This window comes from Marmota flaviventris, chromosome X (assembly GCF_047511675.1).
Source record: "Marmota flaviventris isolate mMarFla1 chromosome X, mMarFla1.hap1, whole genome shotgun sequence".
NCBI classification, from domain to species: domain Eukaryota; kingdom Metazoa; phylum Chordata; class Mammalia; order Rodentia; family Sciuridae; genus Marmota; species Marmota flaviventris.
The window spans coordinates 132,353,658-132,376,924 of record NC_092518.1 but is presented as its reverse complement, the minus strand read 5'-3'; the positions used below and the strand labels follow the sequence as shown (position 1 = coordinate 132,376,924).

Genomic DNA, 23,267 nt, shown 5'->3' with positions numbered 1-23,267 from the left:
CATTAGTTTTGTAGTATGTGTGCAGTTATTAACAACTAGACCAATGGAGCTAAATAGAGTATTGAAAGAGATATGCAACTGGCAAGCCAGTTGTTTCACAAATGTTAATTGCAGAGGGCTTAAAGACCCACTTTAAAAATTGTTATGAAAATTTCAACTATGTATGAAATGATATAGAATGGTAAAATGAGCTTTCACATACTTCTATCATCTGTAGAACCAGTATTGTGGGTCAAGGGGGACATGGATAATGGGCTTTAGGGGAAAGGACTAAAAGAGGTGGGGACATTGATCAGTACCAGAAGGATTGTAGAAGATATGAACTGAGGAGGAAGAAGAAAGACAAAATGGCAGCTCCTTCTGCCCCTTTTCCTGACATAGAAGACCTTGCTTCCTTCATGGGCCTCTCTTTTCAAAGAGCAGGGCTTGGCATATAGAAGTGGCTTGGGTTAGAAAGCTACCTAAACCAATGATCAGTTTATTCCACCTCCCACAGCACCCCCTGCTGACCTGTGGAGTCCTGGAGCTCCAAAAAGAATGATCTGAGACTTCAGATGGGATCCTGTCCATTCAAGACACTTATTGGAAAGGGATGTTGGGCTGATATCCTTAACAGGCTCAGGAGTACTTCAACGACTTAGAGTCTGTGCCAGATTTTCCACATGTAGGAGAGCAGAGTTCTACCTTCCGCCTTACCTGGATGATTGTTCTTGATGGGGAGAGGGAGCTTGGGATTCTCTCCATTTTTGCTTATTTGAAAGTGTCTTGCAAAACCTGCTCTTTTGCAGAAAATCCTGTCACAGACTCCTGCTACTCAGACTTGAGTCTCAGTAGGAGCAAAAGAGGAGTTTTCCTCCTTCCTAAGTTCAGAGGTACTCTAAATGTAGACAGAACAGGTATTATGGGATGACCCTGATCAAATTCTACAGTGGATAGGAAACCTCCAGAAATGCAAGCAAGAGAGCTTCCTCCTCTGACACATGAGCTGCCTCCAATCATGCGCTGGGAAGGATTTGCCATGGAAGTATTTTAATGAAAATCCTCTACCATCACAATGGAATTTAGAGCCTCTAGATGGGAGGGCTTTAGGCTGGTGGTCAGTCTGTGAATGAGAATGGGGTTACCCAAAATGGAGCTACAGGGTGATGGGCTGAGGAGGCCCTGTGAGAAAGAGTGTTATCTTTTTTTTTTTTTTGAAATTTTATTTATTAACATATATTAATTATACAAATTAGTGGGCTCACTGTGACATTTCCATACATGTATATATTGTGCATTGATCATACCCACTCTCCCTTCTATCCTCTCTGACCTCTTCTCTCTTCCCAGCCCATTTCATAGTCCCTAAGTGTCCCTCTTCTATTTTCAGGCCATTTTTTTTTCCACATATGACAGAAAACACACAACCCTTGACTTTCTGAGTTGGGATTATTACACTTAACATAATGCTCTTCAGTTCTGGCCATTTTCCTGCAAATGCCTTCATTAATTCTTTACAGCTGAATAATATTCCACTGTGTGTACATACATCATATTTTCTTTATCCATCCATCTGTTGATGAACTTCTATGCTAATTCCATATCTTGGCTACTGTTAATAGTGCTGCACTAAACACAGAATTCAGGTGTGTCTTTTTTACATGTTGATTTTTTTTTTTCATTTGGATATGTACCCAGTAGTGGTACAGCTACATTATATAGTAGTTCTATTTTTAGTTTTTTGAGAAACCTCTATACTATTTTCAATCATGACTGGACTAATTTATATTACCACCAACAGTTTACAAATACTTGTTTTTCTCTACATCCTCAGAAGGTTGCCATCTTGAATATCTCATCTATTCATGAGTAGTTGATAGCCCAGATCAATGCCTGCCACTACCTCTGCTCCACATATTTCTTTTCAGTTTCCCTTCCTGTTGAGAGCACCTGTAGCAGAATTCGGGAACCCCACAATTACAAAAGAGGCTGATTTGTGGCATTGTCAGAGATTTCACTGACGTTTTGGGTCATTTCGAGATCTACTTTGCTTAGGACCAAGTCAGCTGTGGTAAAGTTTGCTTTCTTCCTCACCATTGGCTTTAGTGTCTTGGTTGCAGTTTGCTTTTTAAGCAAGGAAAAGGGGAAATAAGGAGTCTTGTATTAGCAACTAAATGTTGCAGTTGGAAAAGGCATACCTCACATATACTTGCTAGAACTAATACATTAGATATAACTAATCACATAGCCCAACTCAACTATAATGAGCCAGGGATTTCAATTTGCTGTGCACGGAAGAGTGAACCACATATCACTGATGACAACCATGTATCACAAGGTGTAGTTTCCTTATTTAGTCCACAAATTCAAATGCCAGTCTCTTTGGGAAACACCCTCACATACACACCCAGAAATAATGCTTTACAAGCTATCAGGGTATCCCTTATCCAGTCAGTTTAACAGCAAAAATTAACCATCATAGGCAGTATATTCTATTCTCTTAGCTTGTCCCTGAGTGGTTACAATGAGCAGAAGCACCTGTGATAAACTGCATTGAATGCACAGTTTCAGAAAGGAACACATATTTTTGTTAAGTCACTGAGATTTTGGGATTGTTACCACACAGGCACCTAAACTCTCCTGATTGATTAACCAATACTAAATTCCATGTAGTTAGCCATTGTCTGATGGTATAATTGGACAGAGTCCTTTCTATTCATTGGAGAGGAGGGTTAGGGTTAGGGTTAGGGTTAGGGCTAGGGTTAGGCTGGGGGTCTCACTTCCCTTACCAAAGGATTCACATATTACACTATGGAGAAATGTCAAGATGGGAACTCTCCCTGGTCCCTGGCATACCAAACTAGGGTTACAGGAGGAGTTCTTTGATTAGGTAAGGAAATTATGCTATAGAGGTAGACCACTATCAGTGATACAGAGGGATGTAGTTGCTGTCATTCTCATCTGCATTTGTGCAGAGGCCATGCTTCCTTCTGTATTGTTCCCATCCAGTGACTGAAAGTAGCATGGATGATAGTGCCAGCCTGTTTCAGTCTGAGTAGGACTGGAGGACACAAGTAACTGCATGAGCAGATAGCTTGGACCCCCATACCCCTCATCACAGTTGCACTGGTGCCTCTTCCCCACCTTGCACCCATGGAGGGGGATTTCTTTTTATGAATAGCTGAAGGAAAGTTTACAGATGGGCTCATTCATTCTTTGTGTAGAAGCTGAGAATGGATGGTGTGCATCTCAGACACCTGGATGGTCTTGAAAGAGTGACAAAGGAAAGTCTGTAAAGGGTGCAGCTTTGAGCAGTGCACCTATGCCTCGGGTCAGGGGCCAGGAAAGGAGAGGACTACAATAGTCACCCAAATGAACAGTGTCTTATCCAAGGATACACAGAGTATGCCATACAGAATAGGATGTGTGGGGGTTAGGGGTCTGCCATCTACTAGTACCAACAAACATTTAAACATCTTCTCCCCTGAGATATTAAAGGGAAACTGAAAGAAGTTGACGTGTTTCTGCTTCCTTTATTCTTCCTTGACAAAATAGTCTCAGAAGGTAACATTTCTTTAGTTTCTTTTTCTCTAGCCCTTTTTAATTTTTGCAGCCAGACTTTTGGTCTATACCCTTTGTGGACAGAGATTAAAACAAAAACAATAAGAAAGTGCAAGAGGATAAATGTACAGAAAGAAATTAAGAATTCTAGCGTTAAGAATGCAGGACTAGATTCTGTTGCAGCAAATCATATTGTGGCTGTCAGAAGAGTTCATGTTCAAATTCTTTGGCTTCCTGTGCAGAGCACCAGACAGACTACTGGGCAGAAACTCTCAGGGCAAAGAGGTGTCTTATTCCCCCATCACTTTTAACTATATGGTACAAAATATTCTCAAAGTTATTAAGAAATAAAACAAACTTATAACTGTATACCTTATTGATTTCTGCCCTCTCTCACTCTTGAGATTCTGGTTGAGACCTGAATTGAGAAAGCATTATCATGACAATATCATGGGGTCCCCAGGAGGATCTTTCAGGACTTGAAAGAAGTTGGGTAAAGATGGGAGGCTGGCAAGACAGTCCTTGCTGAAAGCCTGGGACGTTGTGGTAAGGGCTCCTTCATACTGAGAGTAGTGAAGCTGATGGTATCAGGCTCACTCAAGGGCTATGAGCTCTATCTGAGGTACTGGGCCACCTTCAGAAGCTGGCCTTTTGGCAAGAGCTTTGCCAGCAGAACAGTATGTGGCAGCTCATCATAAGCTGAGTCCCCGCCATGAACATCTCCTCCTTCCCTGGATATCTGTGACCTCTATGGCATGGAAGCTTTTTTCAGCAAAAAGGCTGCCAGGCATCTCAGACAGTCACAGTGGAATCTGTGGGAAGATCATGCAGAGCTGACCATATCACAAAAGCTCACCAGCAAAGGCTGCCAGTAACAATGTGTATCAACAGGGTTCTTTACAGGTAATAAGGCCTTGGGTTGAGCATTAGTGAACACGGAGAGTTGGGAGCTTGGATTGCATGAAGGAGAGTCAGGAGGACAGGAGTACAAGGCATGTTGCCAAGGGCTGCTGAAAGTTAGAAGCCCAGAGAAGATCTACCCAAGAAACTCTTTTATCCTGTAGGTTCCACCTTGGAGCTGCGGGCAGACCAAAAGAGCAGTCTGTTCGGGTTAAGCATGCACAGCCCTCCAGGCCTGCTTTGGCCACCATAGAACCACAGAAAAGATCAGTGGGTTAGGGTCCCTGTTGCAAATATAAGGGTTTCCTCAAAAGGTCCTTGAAGAGTCACTGAAGAACGTGGTCCATGACGAGTACCCTTGGCCCTATCAGTAGAATGTTTTAATGTGACCTGGCAACCATGTTAGACTTCAGCATGCCCTCTTCCCACCCACATAGGGCTTTCTCTTCTCTATTCTGCACAACCACATTGGCAAAAGATATTTTAAGAAACAGTTTTGTTCTTTATAAAGACTACTTTTCCTGTTTCTCCCCACTAAATTGAACAAGAATGGCCCTTTTGGCACCATGATGGCTTGCTGGCTTAATTTTTTTCTTGTTTTAAATGGTTAAGGGCTATGTGGGCTGGGGTTGTAGCTCAGGGCTAGAGTGCTCACCTAGTATGTATGAGGCACTGGGTTCAATCCTCAGCACCATATAAAAAACTAGACAAATAAAGGCACAGTGTCCATCTACAGTTATAAAAAATAAAAAAAGAAGGGCTTTGTGCCAAGGTGTCAGTTAAATCAACTGTAATGTTGCTGACTCTCCTGCACTTGAAAATCTTGGCTTCAAATGTCCTAGGTTATGAGGTGGTGCATATGCAGAGCTGTAGGAAGGCCATGGTGAACCATGAAAACCAGAGGCTTTCAGACCCAGAGAGACATCTTGGGCAGTCCCTCCCAATCCAAACAGAGAGAAAACACAATGGCCCATCAGGATATTTGCTTTTGTAGACCTTTATTTTTCTTTATTTGCTATTTACAAATTTTTTTCCATTATATTTTTCACAAGTATAATTTTATGCTTTTCTGTGTTTTACTTTCTTAAAGTCAGGACTGGTCAAGGTCACGGGAAAATGTACACTTAATTAGGACAAAGAAGGCTCCCACTCATCTCAAGAGGCTCTGCTTCTCTGTGCCCTTTTGTGGGTCAGGTAATCCAGGACACCTTGGTCATAGTCTTGCTCTTCTTTTCTTGGTTTTTACTGTCTGAAGACCTGGTATGTACAATTTTACTGTAGTTCATACTTCCAGCATGTCACTGACTTGGCTGCCTTCAGCAGAATCCCCTGACTGCCTGGTGTCAGACAGGAGAGCTGGTTGCATTAAATTCTGGCACCTTAAGCCTTGCTGATGACAACTGACCCTAGGGATGCAGCCTGGCAAAATGGTGGGTGCAAAGTCTCAAACAAATGGAGTCCATAGAGGTGACCCTGACCGTTTGGGAGTATTTCTTAATTTAAGTATTCAGGAAAATACTTTAACACCCTTCCCTCCCCCCTGAAAACCCAACACTGATAATATAGATTTCATATTGATCACAGGACATTATACAACAAACACACACTGTACTTTCAGTACGACAAGTCACAATTTCCTTTGATGCTGGGCTTTGAGTAGATACGAAGTTACTGCACATCACCACAGCAGGGTATCATGCAGGGGAGAACTTAGTGGATGCATTCAGTAGTTAATAGCTCAAAGGGTTAGCTGTTGTATATACAGACTGAGCAAACCTCATTAGGAATGAGCATAGTCTCAGCAAAATTCAGCTCTGAATATGCAAAGATTTTGCAGCCTTGCTATTAACCAGATGACAAGAATTAGAAGAATACTTGGATAAGCTCCACTAAGACCCAAGAGATTGTCTGTTACCTCTGCAAAGGCACCCCACAGTGGCAGATGGGATGGGCATAAAACTTGGTAGGAAACATGTCAGAGATCCCCACGATAAAACAATTTGGAAAAACAGACAGGGGCGTCCTTCCTGAGGGAGGGATTCTATGGGGAAAGTCGAGGAGAGGGAAAAAAAGGAAAGGTGAGCAGAGGAAAAAGTGGGGTTGTTCCATCTCACACTCAGCAAGACCCTTCCCTCTGCCTAAGCTCCAAACTACCAAGGGCCCTTTGATTAGCTGAACTCTGGGAGCATGCAGCCAGATGATGTGCAATTCTAGAGCTACTTGGTATAGGGAGACGTTTGGGAGGGGACATTGGCAGCCAACTGGAGGGGTGTGCCTGCACATCAGGGAAGAGGGTGGGGGTGGATGAGGATGGGGCTCAATAAGGACGCTGACCACAGACCACACACAGAACATATCAAGGGGAGATCTGGCAATTTGCAGGATAATTTTGCTGGCAATTGGATCAAAACCATGGCAATCTCTGAAAGTTCAAGTTCCTGAAACTGTGTCATTGCCAAATCTCCACCTCACCTTGACATTTAACCTCACGGAGTATGAGGAGCAGGAGAGTTCAACTGCTCTCATTGCAGCACACTAGGGCAAGATATTCTCTTTAAGGTCTAATATATCTAGTATGTGGGTATTTACAACTGGCCTCTTTGTCCTTCCTCTGTGCTGTGAAGTCTTCCTATGCATTGCTGTGTCTTATTTTTTCCCCCTGTTCTGACTTCCCTTTATGACTTCACCTCAATGAACTACTTCCCCTCCACAGGGTTCGAATCCCCTCCAGGAGACCGAATCCAAGTCAAGCAACCAATGTTTAGGCTCCAGGAAGCTAGTGTTCCAATAACCATGTGAGGTCACCGCTCTCCCTTCAATCTGGATCTCTCTGTGTGGGATGTTCAAAAATAGGCAATCTTAGATATCCTGTGACTACTTTTTTTTCTCTAAACCATGCCCTTATAGCACCAAGCAAAATGCTCAGCACTTAGCTTATCCCACAAATTGAGCACTACCTATCTCAAGGCACTATATTACCACTTCTTAGGACTACATGTGCTTCCCCTGGGCCTTCAATCCAGAACACAGCACAGATGCAGGGAAAGAGGAGTAAGGAATGGATGGGAACCAGGAGAACCTGCTCTCTGGAACAGGGGGATTAGAAAGAAACAGTTAACCAGCTTATCCAATGTGGGAACAGGCCATGGGAGTTCTGGTGGTTCTAGAAAATCCACTAACAAGAAATGCATACCCTTTCAAGCATACATTCTTTCCTGCCCATTCAAATCAAATAAACATAAGTAAGCAGACACACACAAAGAAATACCTACACAGAAGCAGTTAAAAGGGGGTGGGTGGGTGGAGAGGTGAGGGGCTGCAGGAGAGGCTGCCTAGAGAGCAAGAGGGGACAGGGATTGAGTGCTTGGCAAAGCTCACTCTCTCATGCCCTTCATCAAGGTGGTGCTGCTTGGCAAGTTCACATACAGGCTGGGTGGGAAGGCCCACACTCTCCATCTGCTGGGTTCTCTCTTATTGGCTGGTCAGTAGCCTCTTCCTGCTGAGGTGCTTCAGTGCTGTAGAACGTGGTTGGCAGTCTGATAGATAAGCAGACTCTGCTGGAGGACCCCCTTTTGCAAGGGGGAGGGAAAGAAAAGGTACTCTTCAGTTCAGAGTAGCGTAAAGTTGAAGAGCTAGTGTCCTCAAGCATGGCACATAAGCTCCACGTTTATCTTGGAACACTGGGGACAAAGTGCTTGACTTTCTCTTGCTCACAGGGCTCCTGTGAGGGTCCAACAGCGTGAAGGGTCAGTGAGCTTGTTGACACTTACCATGCACTAAACAAATAGAAAGGATTAGTATAGAGATTCACAATAGTTATTCATCTGCTACTCCAGATCAGAGGTGAAATAGCCAGTCGGAACTTTCTAGTCCAGTGCTTATTCACCAAGCAATGGCCCAGTGACTAGTGTCCAACTAGTGTCCAACTCAGTGATTGATAGAAAGCTAACTGCTGACTAGAAAGAAGTTATCAAGTTCCCATTGTCAAGCTTTCCGAAGTAGAAACATAGGCAAAGGAAGTTCCAATCCCTCCAAAGGGGCCGGCTTAACCTGGGCATTCTCCAACCTGACATGACCCCCTGCCATTTCCTCACTTACCTCCCCATACTCCTTTGTACCTCCTCATTTTCTTCCCAACCCTGTGCCACAACATCAATGAAATCATGGGCAAAAGGCACTTCCAAATCCTCCCCAACTTTCTTACAGCCAGTTGCCTGCAGTTTCAAGCTGTGGCTAGCTCTTCCCCTGCATACCTCGGCCCAACCCAGCTTCACTTTCTCCCAAAGTCCTAAGCAGAGGGTGAGCAAGGTCCATGACCCCCAGGAGGAAAAACAAAGAAGAAAAAAGGAAATGAAAAAGAAAAATTGACACCTAACGGGGACAGTAAAGCCATCAGAAATGTTTGTGGGTAGCACTCAGATCCTTCCTTTCTTTTCCAACTCCTCCTTCTTTCCTTCTCGCCAGAATGGGTTCTTTCCATCTACTTGCCACCTCACAATGATAAAGAGAAGTGTTCAACTGATTAGACTGCAGAATAACCACCAAATCAAATGAATAAAGGAAAAAGGGAAAAACAAAATCAAAACAAAACTGTGAAGGGAGCACAGCATAGTGGCTCTGCTGCTCGGGGCCCTGGGAACTAGTAGATATGGTACAGCCAGTAAACTACGTTGAACAGGCCAAAGGAAAGAGGGAAGAGGAATCGGGACCACTTGTCAATCTTGGGGACACGGCTAGGGCTAAAGACGTAGAAAGAGAACCCTTCATTGAAAGAGCACCCAGGGCTTGGTGGGCAACTATCCTCAGACTCTGAGCTACTATCATTCTCTTGGTCACCGGCCATGAGCTCCTCATCATCAAGGCTCCAGATACTGTGAGTATCACTCCTGCGTTGGTCTTCCAGGTCAAGGCTTCGGCTCTCAACATTGATGTCATCATGGAAGCTCTGGATCTCATCAAGGTCCCAGCCTCCTTCTAGCACACAGCTCTGGCCACGGTACATCATGCGTTTCCTGCTGGGGCCATGGCCATGGTTCTCATCCAAACTCAGGTCATCTTCGGAGTCTTCATCGTCATAGGTCTTAGCATGGTCAAGGGCCTCAGCACGGTTTCGGATTTCAGTAGGAGTAATAGTATCATCACTGCGGAAACCATTAAAATGGACACCATAGCCATGAAGGGCCTGCTGGGAGGTGGAGGGGAGATCACTCAGGCTTTCTCCAGTGGCCAACTGGGCTCGGCCTGAGAGGGAAGACAGTGGACTGAGGCTTTCCGGGATGGCCAGCTGGGCCCGCTCTGAGGTGGACGCCAAAGAGCCGAGGCTTTCTGGGCTCGCCAGGGGGGCCTGTGCTGGGCTGGTGGGAAGAGAGCCGAATCCGTCTTCCACGTTAATCAGGCCATCCTTTGAGGAGATAATGGATAGGCTCATCAGTTTCATGTCACCTAGGTGGATATGTACTAGGGGAGGGAAAAGGGAAGGGGCTTTCCTCATCAGCACTTGTAATGTTACTGTAGATAGAGCCATCTCCTCTTGGGGTCTCTGGAGCTCAAGGGGCTGAGGAACAGGACCAAGAGGCTGTTAGCATGCAAGGGAAGGTCATGGCGGCGACTAAACCGCTGTCTCCCTGGGGCAGGTAGTCCCTCAGGAGTGCTGTGTGCTGGATGGTGGCCACTCAAGCAGACAGGCCTGGGCCCCCTGTGAAGGAGGGAAGTTGCTGGATATTGACATACTGCCCGAAGCAAAAGCCTCAGCATGGCCTTGGGAGTCTGAAGTGTCAAGGAAGGTGGGGTAGGCAGGCCAGCCCTTCTGGTGTCTGTCTTCCTTTCAGCCTGACTGTGTTCACCTTCCCTCTGGCTTCATCACCTGCCCCAGAAACATGCAAAGTGGACCAAATTTAGCCCAAAGACTTGGAGAAATCTAGCTCTGCCACTTCTTGCCTTGTGCTGTTGGACAATGATCATCTATAAAGGAGTGATGATAATTAGTTCTACTTTGTTATCTGTAGTGGCTGTGTGCTGTGTATATGTGTTGTACATGTGCATTGTACGTGTGTGCATAATGATTAAAAGAACTAAGAAACAAGGAATGGGCAAGTACTAAGCCTGGGCTCAAGAGGTGCTCAGGGAAAGCCGATTGTCAGTCAAAAAGTCAAACCTGCACATTTCCCACCACTACTTCCTGGTAGTGGTAGCGGGCTAGGACTCTTCTGGGTCTCCTGTATCGCCTACGGTGGCGCCGAGGTCCTTGGCTGAAGAAAAGGTAGTTGATGTAGACATACTCCATCAAGGACAGGAACACGAAGAACAAGCACACAAGGATGTAGATGTCAATGGCCTTGATATAGGAAATGTGGGGGAGTCTATCCCGCATATGTGAGTCGATGGTGGTCAGGACAAGAATTGAAGTCAGGCCTATAAACAACACAGCACAGGTTTAGTCTCCTTTGAAGTTCTTGGCAAGCCATTGCACCTATATCCCATAGGATGGGAGCAAACACTATGTTTGGGGTAGTGTCTTTACCCATGTGCCCTGCTTGTTTCTTCTCCCCCATTTTTAAGCTCAGCATATGCTTCACTGTGATTTATAACTCTGCCTCCACCTTGCCTTATTTGCCTTCCAGTACTCAGGACTTCCTGTAGTATTTGGAGAAGTTTTGTAAAACCTAAAACATTTAAAGGTTTAGCCCAGAATGTGCTTCTAAAGAAAGAGGCTATCCAAAAGATGGTGAAGACAAACCAGAGAGCTAATCTCCTTATTCAAAATGTTTTCATGGCTCCCCATGCTGCAACATGAACCTCAAAATCTTCCCGAGTATTTCTAGGCTCTCTTTTGGCTGCTTTCCTCGTCTTTCCAGGTTCTGTCCCAGGCATCTTGCAATATAATCCACTTTTAAGGTATATCTGCCTTTAACCAGTCATTTACTTTTTGGGGAATGTCAAATCTTAAATCTGTGCCTTAAAGCCTACTTCAGATGAGATTGGGTTCATTCAGGGTGGTATGGCCATAGACTTAAAACCTACTTCAAAAAACTCTTTTGTGGTATAGTTAATTTCAGCCAGCAAAACCTGGGTCACTTCCTTTTCTGGACTCTGAGAGCTTGTATCTCCACATTCCACTAGACACTTGTCAAGGGCATTCCTCTAGAAGCCCTCTGCTGCAGAGTAGAATGTTTTGATATATTGCTTAATCAAATGTTTATTATACCTGTCTTATCTAAATGTATTACTTGTCTACCTTTTCCTGATTTAACAAATATAGTCACATATTCAATAATTAATGAATCCTGGTACTTTGAGCCTAACATGCCAAGACTATCTCTGATGTTTTTTTTTTTTTTTTTCATGTCAATCTTATTTATTTATTAACTAGACTAATTATTTAAAGAGAAACTCTTGCTAATCAGCTATTTGGCTATCCTCAGTTACAGTTTGTATAGAATGGCCAGAAAAATGTCTTGATTCTTCCTTCCCTTTACCAATTTTCTTTTTTTAAATTTTTATTTATTTATTTTTTGATTCTTTTTTTATTATTAGTTGTTCAAAACATTACAAAGCTCTCAACATATCATATTTCATACATTTGATTCAAGCAGATTATGAACTCCCATTTTACCCTGAATACATATTGCAGATTCACATCGGTTCCACATCCACTTTTTTACATACTGCCATACTAGTGTCTGTTGTATTCTGCTGCCCTTCCTATCCTCTACTATCCCCCCTCCCCTCCCCTCCCCTCCCCTCCCCTCCCATCTTCTCTCTCTACCCCATCTACTGTAATTCATTTCTCTCTCTTGTTTTTTTTTCCCTTTCCCCTCACTTCCTCTTATATGTAATTTTGTATAACAATGAGGGTCTCCTTCCATTTCCATGCAATTTCCCTTCTCTCTCCCTTTCCCTCCCACCTCTCGTCCCTGTTTAATGTTAATCTTTTTCTCATGCTCTTCCTCCCTGCTCTGTTCTTAGTTGCCCTCCTTATATCAAAGAAGACATTTGGCATTTGTTTTTTAGGGATTGGCTAGCTTCACTTAGCATAATCTGCTCTAGTGCCATCCATTTCCCTGCAAATGCCATGATTTTGTCATGTTTTTTTAATCCACGTTTCCAATGTCAGTCTGTCCATTGAGGACTGGATGAGCACCTCTACAACGCATATTAGAAAAATTCCCGTTTCCTTGTCTACACAGCATACACATGGTTCCCTTCCTTACTTTGATTTTTTTTTTCTAAGAAAGATGACTCAAGTTTCTCCTTGGGATGGAGACAGGACTTACCAATTGTCACCCTGGCTGCAGAGGAATCATAGTTCATCCAAAATGATATCCAAGAGAGGATGGTGGTGAGGACAGTGGGCCAATAAACCTGTACAAGGTAGCTGCTGAATTCCCTCTGAACCTGGAACTTTAGTATCAGGCGCATGTAGGAACCTGGAAGGAGACACCCTAGTAATCAGACCCATATGACATAGAAATTGCTCTCCCTCCTTTCTTCCTTACTTCCTTGATCCATGTTGGCTGAAGTTTGGGAATGGAAGAGATATGCTGCAAACATGAAGGTTGAACAGCCCTGAAGGGAGCACAAATCCTTTTCATATGCAGAGGTAAGCTATGGGGACTTCATCAAGGCAGGATGGAATGTGTCAAGAATGAGGGAAACAGAAAGGAGGCAACATATAGCATAGGGGTCAAAGGCAGAAGTCCCCAAGATTTTATAGGGGTGTGAAGGGCCCAAAAAAGAGAGAAGGAAGGGCAGATCCACCTGTGTAGAAGTACACCTCCTTGCTAGTAATCGTCCTTCCCAAGAAAGAAAACTGAGGGATATGCAGCTCCTCAGTCATGTGGATGGCATTCTCATTGTCTTCCCAGGATAAGACAACATCTTCAACCGTGTAGCCATCTGGGGAGCGGAGAGAAACATAGTCTCAGAAAATAGGCACAGGCAGATTTCATGCCAGAGCAGTCTGTGAAAACCAGAGTGTGTATAAAATTTGCAATCTTGGGGGATTGTTTATGGTTTGCCCAGTTTGTGCATGGGTGGAAAAGTCTGAACACTTGGAAAAAGAACTTTCACTTTGGAGTTTCTTTGCCAGGAAGGAAAAGTATAGCAAAAAGATGGTATGAGCTCGTACCCCCAGACTTCAACATAATTCCCCAATAGAACTAAATAAACTCTAAAGGTCACCTGTTCCCAGATGCCATATATATACAGCTATGTATCAATTATGTAACTAGTATCTTTTTATCTTTCCTTCTTTTTTCTTTCCTTCCATCATTTATCTGTTGATCATCTACATATTTAGGAGAGAGAAGGGGAGGGGGGAGTTAAGGATACATGTTGTCCCTCTCACTGTCAATTCTGCCTGTGGTTTTCTGACTACCACAGGTCAGGGGGAAGAAAAGTGTCCAGGAGAAATACATACAGCTCTCCACCTCCAGCTTGCAGGCCTGCTTGTCTAGAGGGTATTTGTGCAGATCCAGGGAACAGGCTGCTGTGGTGGTGAGTCTGCCAAGGAAAACAAGAAGGAAGGAAAAAGTGAGTCAAGCCCCAGCAAGCAACCATTCCTGAGGACACTGCAGGAGTTACCCAAGGATTGACCTATGTGTAGGGAAGAGACAGAGAGAGAGAGAGAATTGGAGTGTGACAAAGACTGAGAGATCCGCAGCACTGCAACAAAGAACAGATGTCAGAAAATCGTAGGATGCCAGAATGGGAAGGGCCCTTGAGACAAAGGAAAGTATGCTTGCTAAAGAAGCAGTGAGGCTGTTTCGAGAAAACTGTGTGCTGTGTAGATGCTTCCAAGGCTGTGTACCTGCTGTGGAGGACAAGTATGTAGTGTGCACTATGGATGTGAGCAGCAACCCAAGCCCTCTTCTATGCACACCCATGCACATGCCAGAGGTGTGGACCCGTGTGGTACTAGCAAAATGCTAGAAACTCTCTACTACCTCAGCTGGGAGGCTCCATCCTACCCCTTGTCCTGCCCCTCCCCTCTGCTAATCCAGTCTAGTCACTGTCAATCCTTGAAGCAATTACCATTTTGTGTACAGGGTAGCCAAGGCTCTCTGTAGGAAACTTTGAAAGTGGGGGAGAGGCAGTGCCAGGCAGATTTGAAAAGCAAGGAGCTCCTGTGTGTGTCCTTTAGAATGTATTTGTTGGGTAAACATCAGGAAGAAGGGAGCCTGCTGCAACTTCCCTAGGCCCCTGCGGGGACTCACCTGATGCCATACTGCACTGTTCCATCAGGGTGAAGCTGAAATACACGATTTTCTACAGTTACATCATGTACAAAAGCATCCTTGCTATTCACAAAGTAGCAGTCAGGGACCCACAACTTTTCATGCATCTGATAGTCCAGAGTCAAATTCAGGTTGGTCTCATAGTATGCTAAGCGAGAATCCTTCCAGGTCTGATGAAAAATCATTGTGATTGTGTAGTCCTGGGGAAAGAAAAGTATATCCCAGTTGAGAACAAGATTGCCCAGCTCTCTATGCTCTGTGTGCACACACACACATGTGTATGAAAGTGTATGAAACATGATGAATATAGATGAGAACACAAAACATATGCATATTTAAGAAAAGAATAATAAAACGAAGCTTCTGGAATTAAAATCCAGTTTAAAAAACAGAACATTACCAATAACTTTCAAGCTATAATGTGTCCCTTTAGGAAAAACATTTTCCACAGCCCCCAGCAGTAACCATTAATTTAGATTTTGTGCAAAATTTCTTGCTTTGGCTTAGAATTTTATTGTTTATATATGTATTCCTAGAAAACATAATGCTTAGCTGGACCCAATTTTTGTATTTTACCCAAATGGAGTCATGCTGTGTGTTATTTGTAATTTATTTATTTTCCTCAGTACTTCATTTGTGAGATCTGTTCAGGCTGATGTGTGTAATTATAATTTGCTCACTTGCTCTCCTGGATAATATTCCCATATGTGAATACAGCAACCATATAACTATGCAAAAGTGCCAAACACACCAATGATGTACTCACCAGATTAGTAACAATGCCACTGTCAGCAGCATTAGAAACCACTGTGATTTCATTGTACACTTTACTAACACTGTTGAGTGTCTTTTCATGGTTATTAGATATTTAGTTTTCTTTAAAAAAGTGAAATTCCTGCTCACACTTTCTAATCATTTAAAAATTTTATTTATTTTTAAATTTATTCTTTTCAGATACACATGGCAGTTATATTGGTTTAAATATGTTCTTATTAATTCACAGGAATTATGTGTATTTTGGGTATCAGTGCTTGGTGTTATAAATATAGTCTATACTGACTTACCCTTTGACACTTGTTATAGTTGTTTTGTTTTGCAAAACCAAAGTTCCAGGGGTTTTGGCTAGAGAGAATTTCACCAATAATTGAATGACCACTATTTATGCTTACTATGTGTGCTTTTAAAAGAAATCTTTATCCCAAGACACAAAGATAGTGTGTCCTATATGATCTCTTAAAAGCTTCATAAGCCTTTTCTTTTGTGTCTATAATCCATTTGGAACTGAATTTTTGAATATGATATGATAGAAGAGTTCAATTGATTCATGTTTTATTCCAAGGGGCTGCAGTTTCCCAAACCTACCTTGAGTTCTGTCACAGGTCAGAACAACCACAGTTTGCTTAAAAGAAGTCCCTGCTCCTTGTCCCTGTCCCCAATGCAGTGGCTGGAATTGACACTTACCATATTTGTTTCTGAGATCTGTTCAATGCTGGAGACATAGATAGATATTTTCACAGGCACAGGGGCACCTATAGTACAGGAAGACACTATTACATGAAGGTTGGGATAAATGTGAAGATCATAGATTCAGGAGCCAGACTACCCAGGTTTGAATCTACTTTGATGTTTGTTAGCTGTGTGCCCTTGAGTAAGTCACCTACCCTCTCTAAGTCTTAGTTTCCTCATGGGTAAAAGAGGGGCAATGATAGCAATAATCTCATAGTTAATGCAGGTCAAGCACTAAGAGCAAGGCCTGGTCCATGATAATCTGGAAAGAAGCGGTCAGAGAAATGAAATATTCATTTTTTAATAAAAATTGAAAATCAATAATCACAAAAATAAGAGCCAGCATTCCTGGATAGGTGTAAGTATAATTGAATTTGTGAGTATATTTGTGTGCAGGTATGTGTCAGTGTGTGAGCATGTCTGCATGAGTGAATGTGTGAGCATGTTTCTGTGCTTCAGTGGATTGTGTAGGAGTTTTACTTATACAACATGTAAGTGTATAAACTGTTGGTTTGTGGGAGGAAATATAGGACTCTGAGCATATTTGTATGTGAGTGAGTGTGTGGGCATGTGTGTGTTTGCATTTTTATGGAAGGGAATAAGTGAGCATGTCTGTGTGTATATGTTTGTGTGGTGGTGTGAGTGTGTTTGTGGGCTAGTGAATGTGTAAGCATGTGCATGTATCTGAGCATATGTGTGGTGTAGAGAAGATGGTTAAGTGCCTCTATGAGTCTACTTATCTGTTAGTGGCTTTTTAAGAATGTCTGTGTGTAAGTGAATGCGTGAACACGTTTATGTGTGTGAACTGGTTGTGTTGACATGAATGCATGTAAGCCTGTTGGTGTGCTGTATGATGTGTTCATGTGAATGGCTGAATATGGTAACATGCTCATGTGAGTGAATGGAAGAGCCTGTGTGTAAGTATCTTAACATGCATGCCAGCATGTCCATTTGTGCATGTGCATGTGTATATGTGGGCATGTATGTGTGTGTGTGTGTTCATGTGAGTACACCTGAGTGTGGTCCTGGATGTGGGTGTATTTGTGAGTGTGTGAACATCTCTATGTGTGTGGGAGTGTTTGTGTGTGAGAATGTTAATGCATATGAATAGATTTGCTAGTGTGTTTAGGTATGTGGGAGTGCTTGTGAGTGAATGTGTGATTGTGTTCATGTGTGTAAATTTTTAAGTGTATTCTTACAACTCAGCATATTTGTAAGTTAGCAAATGTGTATATTTGCACATTTCACTGAATTTTGAATATTCTGTATATGTGTATAGGTGTTATTCTTCATTAATATGTGTAAGTGAGTAAATATGCGTATATGTTTGAATGTGTAAGCATGTGCGTGTGTTAGAGATTGTGCCTGGGTATGATTGAATTTATATGTCTGTGCATGCAGGCATGTTTATGTCTGATTGTGTGTACATATGAACACGTTTCTATGTATTAGTGTGCATATTCATGGTGTGTGATCATGTTTGTATATGAGTAAATATGTATTTTCATGTGTGTATGTATGCATGCATGGGCATGTTTGTGTGTTAACATATAATTGAGTGTATGCTCCTCCTTCTGTGAGTGCTTCTATGTGCGTGGGTGAATTCATGACTGTTCATGTTACTGTGTGTGTATGGATTACTGTGTGTGTTAATGTACAAGTGTGACTTTGTGAATTAGTGTCAGTTTTTGTCTTCCTCCTTGATTTGTTTTCAGGTTTGGGTGTTAGCATAGTCCACTATAAGGAGTCAAATATGATCATGGATATGAAAATATGTAGTAAACTGTCAGGCACTGTGGACAGATACATTTTTATTATACCCTAATCGGCTCAAAGCTGTCTACACCAGCCCTATAGCAAAGCCATTATTCTCTGTGTATGACATCACACTGCTGCTAGGGAAACACGCATGATGCTTGCAATTTAGCCTGCTGCTTTCACTGCAGGCTGACTGCCCAGAAGCTGAGCTGCAAAGAGGGAAATGTGTTATTCCAAGCCTGATGCTTCAAAGAGCAAAGTGCTACTGGGAATAAGCGTATGAATGGCAGCTGAGAAGTAAATGGGCTTCTGTGTTAGGGCACAGCCCAGACTCCAGCATTCAGGTCTATTGTGAACAAGCCCCAGGAAAGTGCTGTGTAGTGACATGGGTTTCTAGAAACACAGTTATTGATTGCTGCCTTTCAGGCCCTCTGCGTGCCTTCAGAGGTCGGAAGCTGTGTTAGGCAGGCTCTGTTCTCCAGTGTCAGATTTTCTCTAGACAGTTCCATACCAGTCAGGCAATTCCTTCCCTTGTGGTAGAATGCTGCAGACCTAAAGGGCTAGGGCAGAAACCTGCTCAAAGGCTCCAGCTGAAGGGGGCAAGTTTACACTCCCTTCACCACACCATGATCTGTAGTACAGGAATGCAAACTAGAGGAAGGGGACATTTTTCTGATTTATCCATAAGTGGGCCATCTTATGTGCTAGGATAATAAAGAGGAATGAGAAACATCCCAATAAGGAGTCTCAATGCCATCTCTAGGGTAATGACCTCAACCTTAAACCCTGTTACTGTCCTCCCCCTCTTTATTTTCCTCTTCTCACTACTTCCCCAAAAGAAAGTCATAAGGCCCCTTTTTGACTTGGACCAAAATTAGGTGAGACCCTTGTGTGAGCACATGTGTGTGAGCATGTGTGTTTGAGAGAGAGAGAGAGAGAGAGAGAGAGAGAGAGAATATGTGTGTGAGACCAAGCAGGAGCACATGTGAAAGGAGATTAAGCTGTCACAGATATAGAGGGGAATTTGATTGTGTTTAGTGGAAGGCTGAATTGGGAGTTGGGGACCCCAAACCCTGAATGCCCTGGCCCAGCTAGCTTTCTCATCAACTGCCCCACCCCCACCAGGACTGGAGTGTGTAGGCCCCCTTCTGTGTAAATGCTACAAGGTTCCCAGTCATCCTTGCCCTCCTGCCATCATCTGCTGTTTTGCCAAGGACCTATCTTTTATCAGACACTCCAGGTCCGCATGCCCACAAAGCTTAATGTAATTCTTCTCTTTGAAAGAGGGTGGTAAGGGGCCTCAGATATAGTGGACCATGCATGCCTGACAATCCCTGGAGATCAACTCCTGGTCCTGCTCCCTCCCCTTGGCCTTGGATGACTGCAGGGATGGTAACCTGGCCCTGAAACAGTGTGGAGACTAGGCCTGTGGACTCCAGTGGCTATTGGTTAGCTTTTGCTGAGAAATATGAGAATGACGCAAGGAGAAAAGGGAAGTAGCCATTCCGTGGTCACCCACCAGCACTTGGTGCAACTGATGCAAAGGCCAGTGCCTTACATGGGGATGCTGGTTACGCTCTGGCACCTGGATTCCTAGGGGACCACACAGGAGGGGTGCTGCTGTCCTGGGTGTGTAACTTTAATGAAAGAGTGTGATTTCTCTTCTCCCCTCCCCACCCCAGCTGGGCATACTCACCTAGGATCCCTTGGTCAGTGCCTTCTGCCCTCAAGTTAGGGAATGAACAAAGGAGAAGCACCAGCTGCAAAGCCTTAAGGGTTCAGAAACCCTCCATTCATATGCACAAACGTGGACCATTAGCAGTGTTAACCCTTTAGAGTAGGTATCTTATTGCGGGAAGTTGGGTGTTTTTTGTTTTCTTTCTTTTTTTTTTTTTTTTTTTTGGCTTACTCTTTCTGTTTTTTAGCTCTATTTCCTTTGAACTAGAAAGTGACTAACTCTGATTTGATATGCCCCGATTTGATAACCCCAATTTGATATGCTCTTTCTTTGGTGTAGGGTTTCTGGGTGTCCCCCAGGGCCAGATTATGATACTTCTGCTCTGGAGATCTGAGAGTTTGCTAAAGAGTTTAGGTTTTATTTGTCAGTTAGATAAAGCCATCACAAGTTCTTGAGTGATCAGGATGGATTTTAGACAGATCACACTGTGTGCAGTGTATCAAGTGAGCGGACCTTGGTGGGAACTTTCTTGGGGAAAAGTGACCCCAGATGGAATTGCCCCAGGCCTAGGTGGGCTAGGTAAACTAGAGGGAAAAGAGATGACATGTCCAACTTTGTATTAGCTGAATGGATAGAGAGGCCAGGGTACGAAGAATGTGCTCAAATAGACGAATGAGTCCTGCCCCCCCCCCCCCCCCCCCGCCCCCGGCCATAAAGCAGAAAACTGTAGCTGGAGCAGCACAGGGCACTGTGTCCTACATGCCCATTTCTGTAGTCTCTCTCTAGCCACACCATTGTAAAGGAATAGGGAGAGGGCAGAAGGCCTGCACATGAAGGCAGGGATGGGGATAAATTCCAGGACAAGAGCAGAAGGCCTGGGGTTGGGGGCCTGGGAGTGCTCCCTTTCAGGTGTCTCCAGGTTCAGGAAGCTGGGATTGGGGGGCAGAGGTGTAGAGATTGGGGTCAGTGTACAGGGTAGGGCTGGGTGGCCATGTCTCAGTCCTATTCCATGTAACACAAAAGCCTCTAGGGTTTAGAAGTGCTTACCTCCAAAATTTGGTCTCAATCGGACATCATAATTCGACAGCACCCTGTCCAAAATCTTATGAACCATAGCTTCATTTGCACAATTTTTGCTGAAACAGAGAAGTCATTAGTAAATGCTGGTTGACTTGTGGTAGCCTTGCCAGGGCCTTCCCTGCTCTTCTACATACGCAGACATGTCCAGTCATATGTGTATGCTCTCTCTCCCTCCCCTCCCTCCCTGCAGTGAGTCAGCCAGAAGCACAGCAGTGACGCAGACTCCTCTTTCCCCCTTCCCCTCCCCCCTTTCAGCTTTAATCTTGAGGGTGGGGCGGGAGGACTGGATCCCTGTTACTAGGCAAGACTAGAGTGTGGGGGAGGAGGGGATGCCAGAGGAGAGTGGGCAAGTGGGGGCCCTCAGAAAACTGCATTACTTCAACACCCTAAGGATCCCCACCTTGAGATTGGCCTGGATGCTGCTTTCCGGATTGGTGGGGGTCCTCCTTCCAGGGGTACCTGATTGCCCCGGGAAACATCATCTCCCACTCTTAGCCCCCCCCTCCCCCACCGAGCTCAGCCAGTGTTCTCTAGCTCAAAGTCATGTTTCTCCTATGTATACTGGACATTATTTTGGTCATGTTTATGTCAACCCTGTTTTTGTACACCTGTTTTTAAGACTTGGCATATGGCATATGATGCAGGGAGAGAACCTTGTTCATATAGCAGAGATTTATGACCCTTATTGAACCAAACAACTGCAGATTCTTGAGGTTCAGAATCGTCCTCGAAAATATCTATTCTGGAAATAGGTATCTCTCACTAAGCATGTGCTTCCAGCTTGGAGGTGTTTTGGGTGAGCACACGTAAGTGGACCCCGCTTGGTTTTGCAGAGTCTCTGATATGCCCGCCCATTCACCTAGACCTTCAGCAGGGCTCTTGTCCCCAAAAGGGCTTGCGAATGAGAACAGGCCTTGGGCATCACTGTGACTCTTTGACGCATTGCCCCTGCAAATCTGTGTGTGTGCGTGTGTGTGCATGTGTGTTCACTGGCGCAGTCTGGTATGTTGAGTTGAGGGCATTGCAGGGCTGTCTGCTGGAACCTTGCCCAGAACACCCCCACCCCTGACATCTGAAAATATGTTCATTTCTGGTTTTCCATTTAGAAATCATTCCTGATCTTCCTCGAGTACAAAATTCCATTTTGCAACATTCCAAAATGTACACATAAATTATTCTCAAATTAAAGCAATGCATTCCCGCCTGTTTCTGACCACACATTCCCCATGTGCCAACACTCAGGATCTGTGTCCACCACAAATGCACATTTCTGTGTGATCTTCATGTAAGGGCTGACTGTTTAACATCTCTTCAGATACCCACAGACCCAAACAAACTTCAAATCAAACACACAGAAAAACCTCAATCTTCAAATATTTTCATAGGCCACAGGATTATACCATTACAAAACACTCATCAATGGCACTGTCTGGGCTAAGATGAGGGCGAATTAATAATTTTTATCTGCTGCATTGGAAAGAGCCCCTCACCCCTCAACACACACATGCACGCGCACACACCCGCGCTCGTCGCCGGACTCAAACAGGTGTCTCTCCTGTCTGTTTTGTAAATTTCCCATAACCCCATACACCCCTAATTCCACAGGTGCCAAAGAACGTGACTGAATAAAGCTGCCTGGGCCTTTAGTCCTTGGGGATGGTTCGTAAGACCCCGGGATGAGGATGCCCCTCACCCCCCCACCCCCACCCCATGCCTCAGGCTGCCATTTGGCATACCCAGGCGCAGTCAGGCTCCACGGTAACAGGTGGGCTCCATCTCAACTGGCTGTCCCTACCCCCACCCCATTCCTACCAGGGGTGGGCAGGGAAGGTGCGCATACTAGGCCTCGGCCAGCACCGGTCCCCAGTCCCACCCCCGTAGCCCGCTCCGTCCAAGAGGCCCGAGGCCGAGGCCGTCTGCCCTCTCCTGTCCCCGCGGTGCCCAGGCTGGCGTCACTCACCAGTTGAAGAGGTCCAGGACGACTTCGGGCATGGTGGAGGAGAACTCGAAATGGAATTTTGGGGTGGGACTGGGGTCATAGCTCTCTGCGAGCCAGGTTCTGATGAGCAGCAGGAGCGCGGCGGCTCGCAGCATGCCTCGGATGCCCATGGCTGCAGCGCTCTGGGGACCGGAGGGCGGGGGGGGGGGGACTGCTGCGGACAGCTGGAGAAAGGGATGGGCCTGGGGCAGGGAGCGGGTCAGTATGGGGCGCAGCGGGGCGGGATCGCTAGATCCTCCGCAGAATCCTCTCTAAGGAGAGAGCTCTAGGGCCCAGCGAGCAGGGAGCACGGGAGTCGGTCTGGAGCCCGGAGCCTGGAGCCCAGGAGAAGCAGCCACCTAGCAGCTCTCCCAGACTCAGCGCTCCCAGGGCGCGCCTGACCGCTGCGAGGTGCGCTCCGTCTGCGGCCGCTCCAGGCTGCAACTGGGCACCCAGCGCAGCGCGGCTAGCTCCGCCCACTCGACGGCAGCACCGGCCGAGCCAATCAGGCAGGTGCCAGGAGCCGCACAAAAAGGCGCGCGCTCCTGCCTCCGCCCGCAGCCTGCGCGCGGCCAGGCCCCCCGCCCCTTCA

At 44.9% G+C, this 23,267-nt stretch overlaps 1 protein-coding gene across 1 annotated transcript; it reads right to left on the bottom strand.

Moving 5' to 3' along the window:
• Positions 1-8,216: 8,216 nt before the first annotated feature.
• Gabrq (gamma-aminobutyric acid type A receptor subunit theta) lies at positions 8,217-22,806 on the bottom strand. Its single transcript, XM_027954505.2, has 9 exons — positions 22,658-22,806; positions 20,665-20,753; positions 16,137-16,204; positions 14,655-14,875; positions 13,859-13,941; positions 13,198-13,335; positions 12,714-12,866; positions 10,595-10,851; positions 8,217-9,841 (listed from the first exon to the last, which is right to left on the bottom strand). Exons 1-9 carry the CDS (start codon positions 22,804-22,806, stop codon positions 9,080-9,082), a joined length of 1,920 nt encoding a protein of 639 aa, XP_027810306.1. The 3' UTR covers positions 8,217-9,079.
• Between the last annotated feature and the right edge of the window lie 461 nt (positions 22,807-23,267).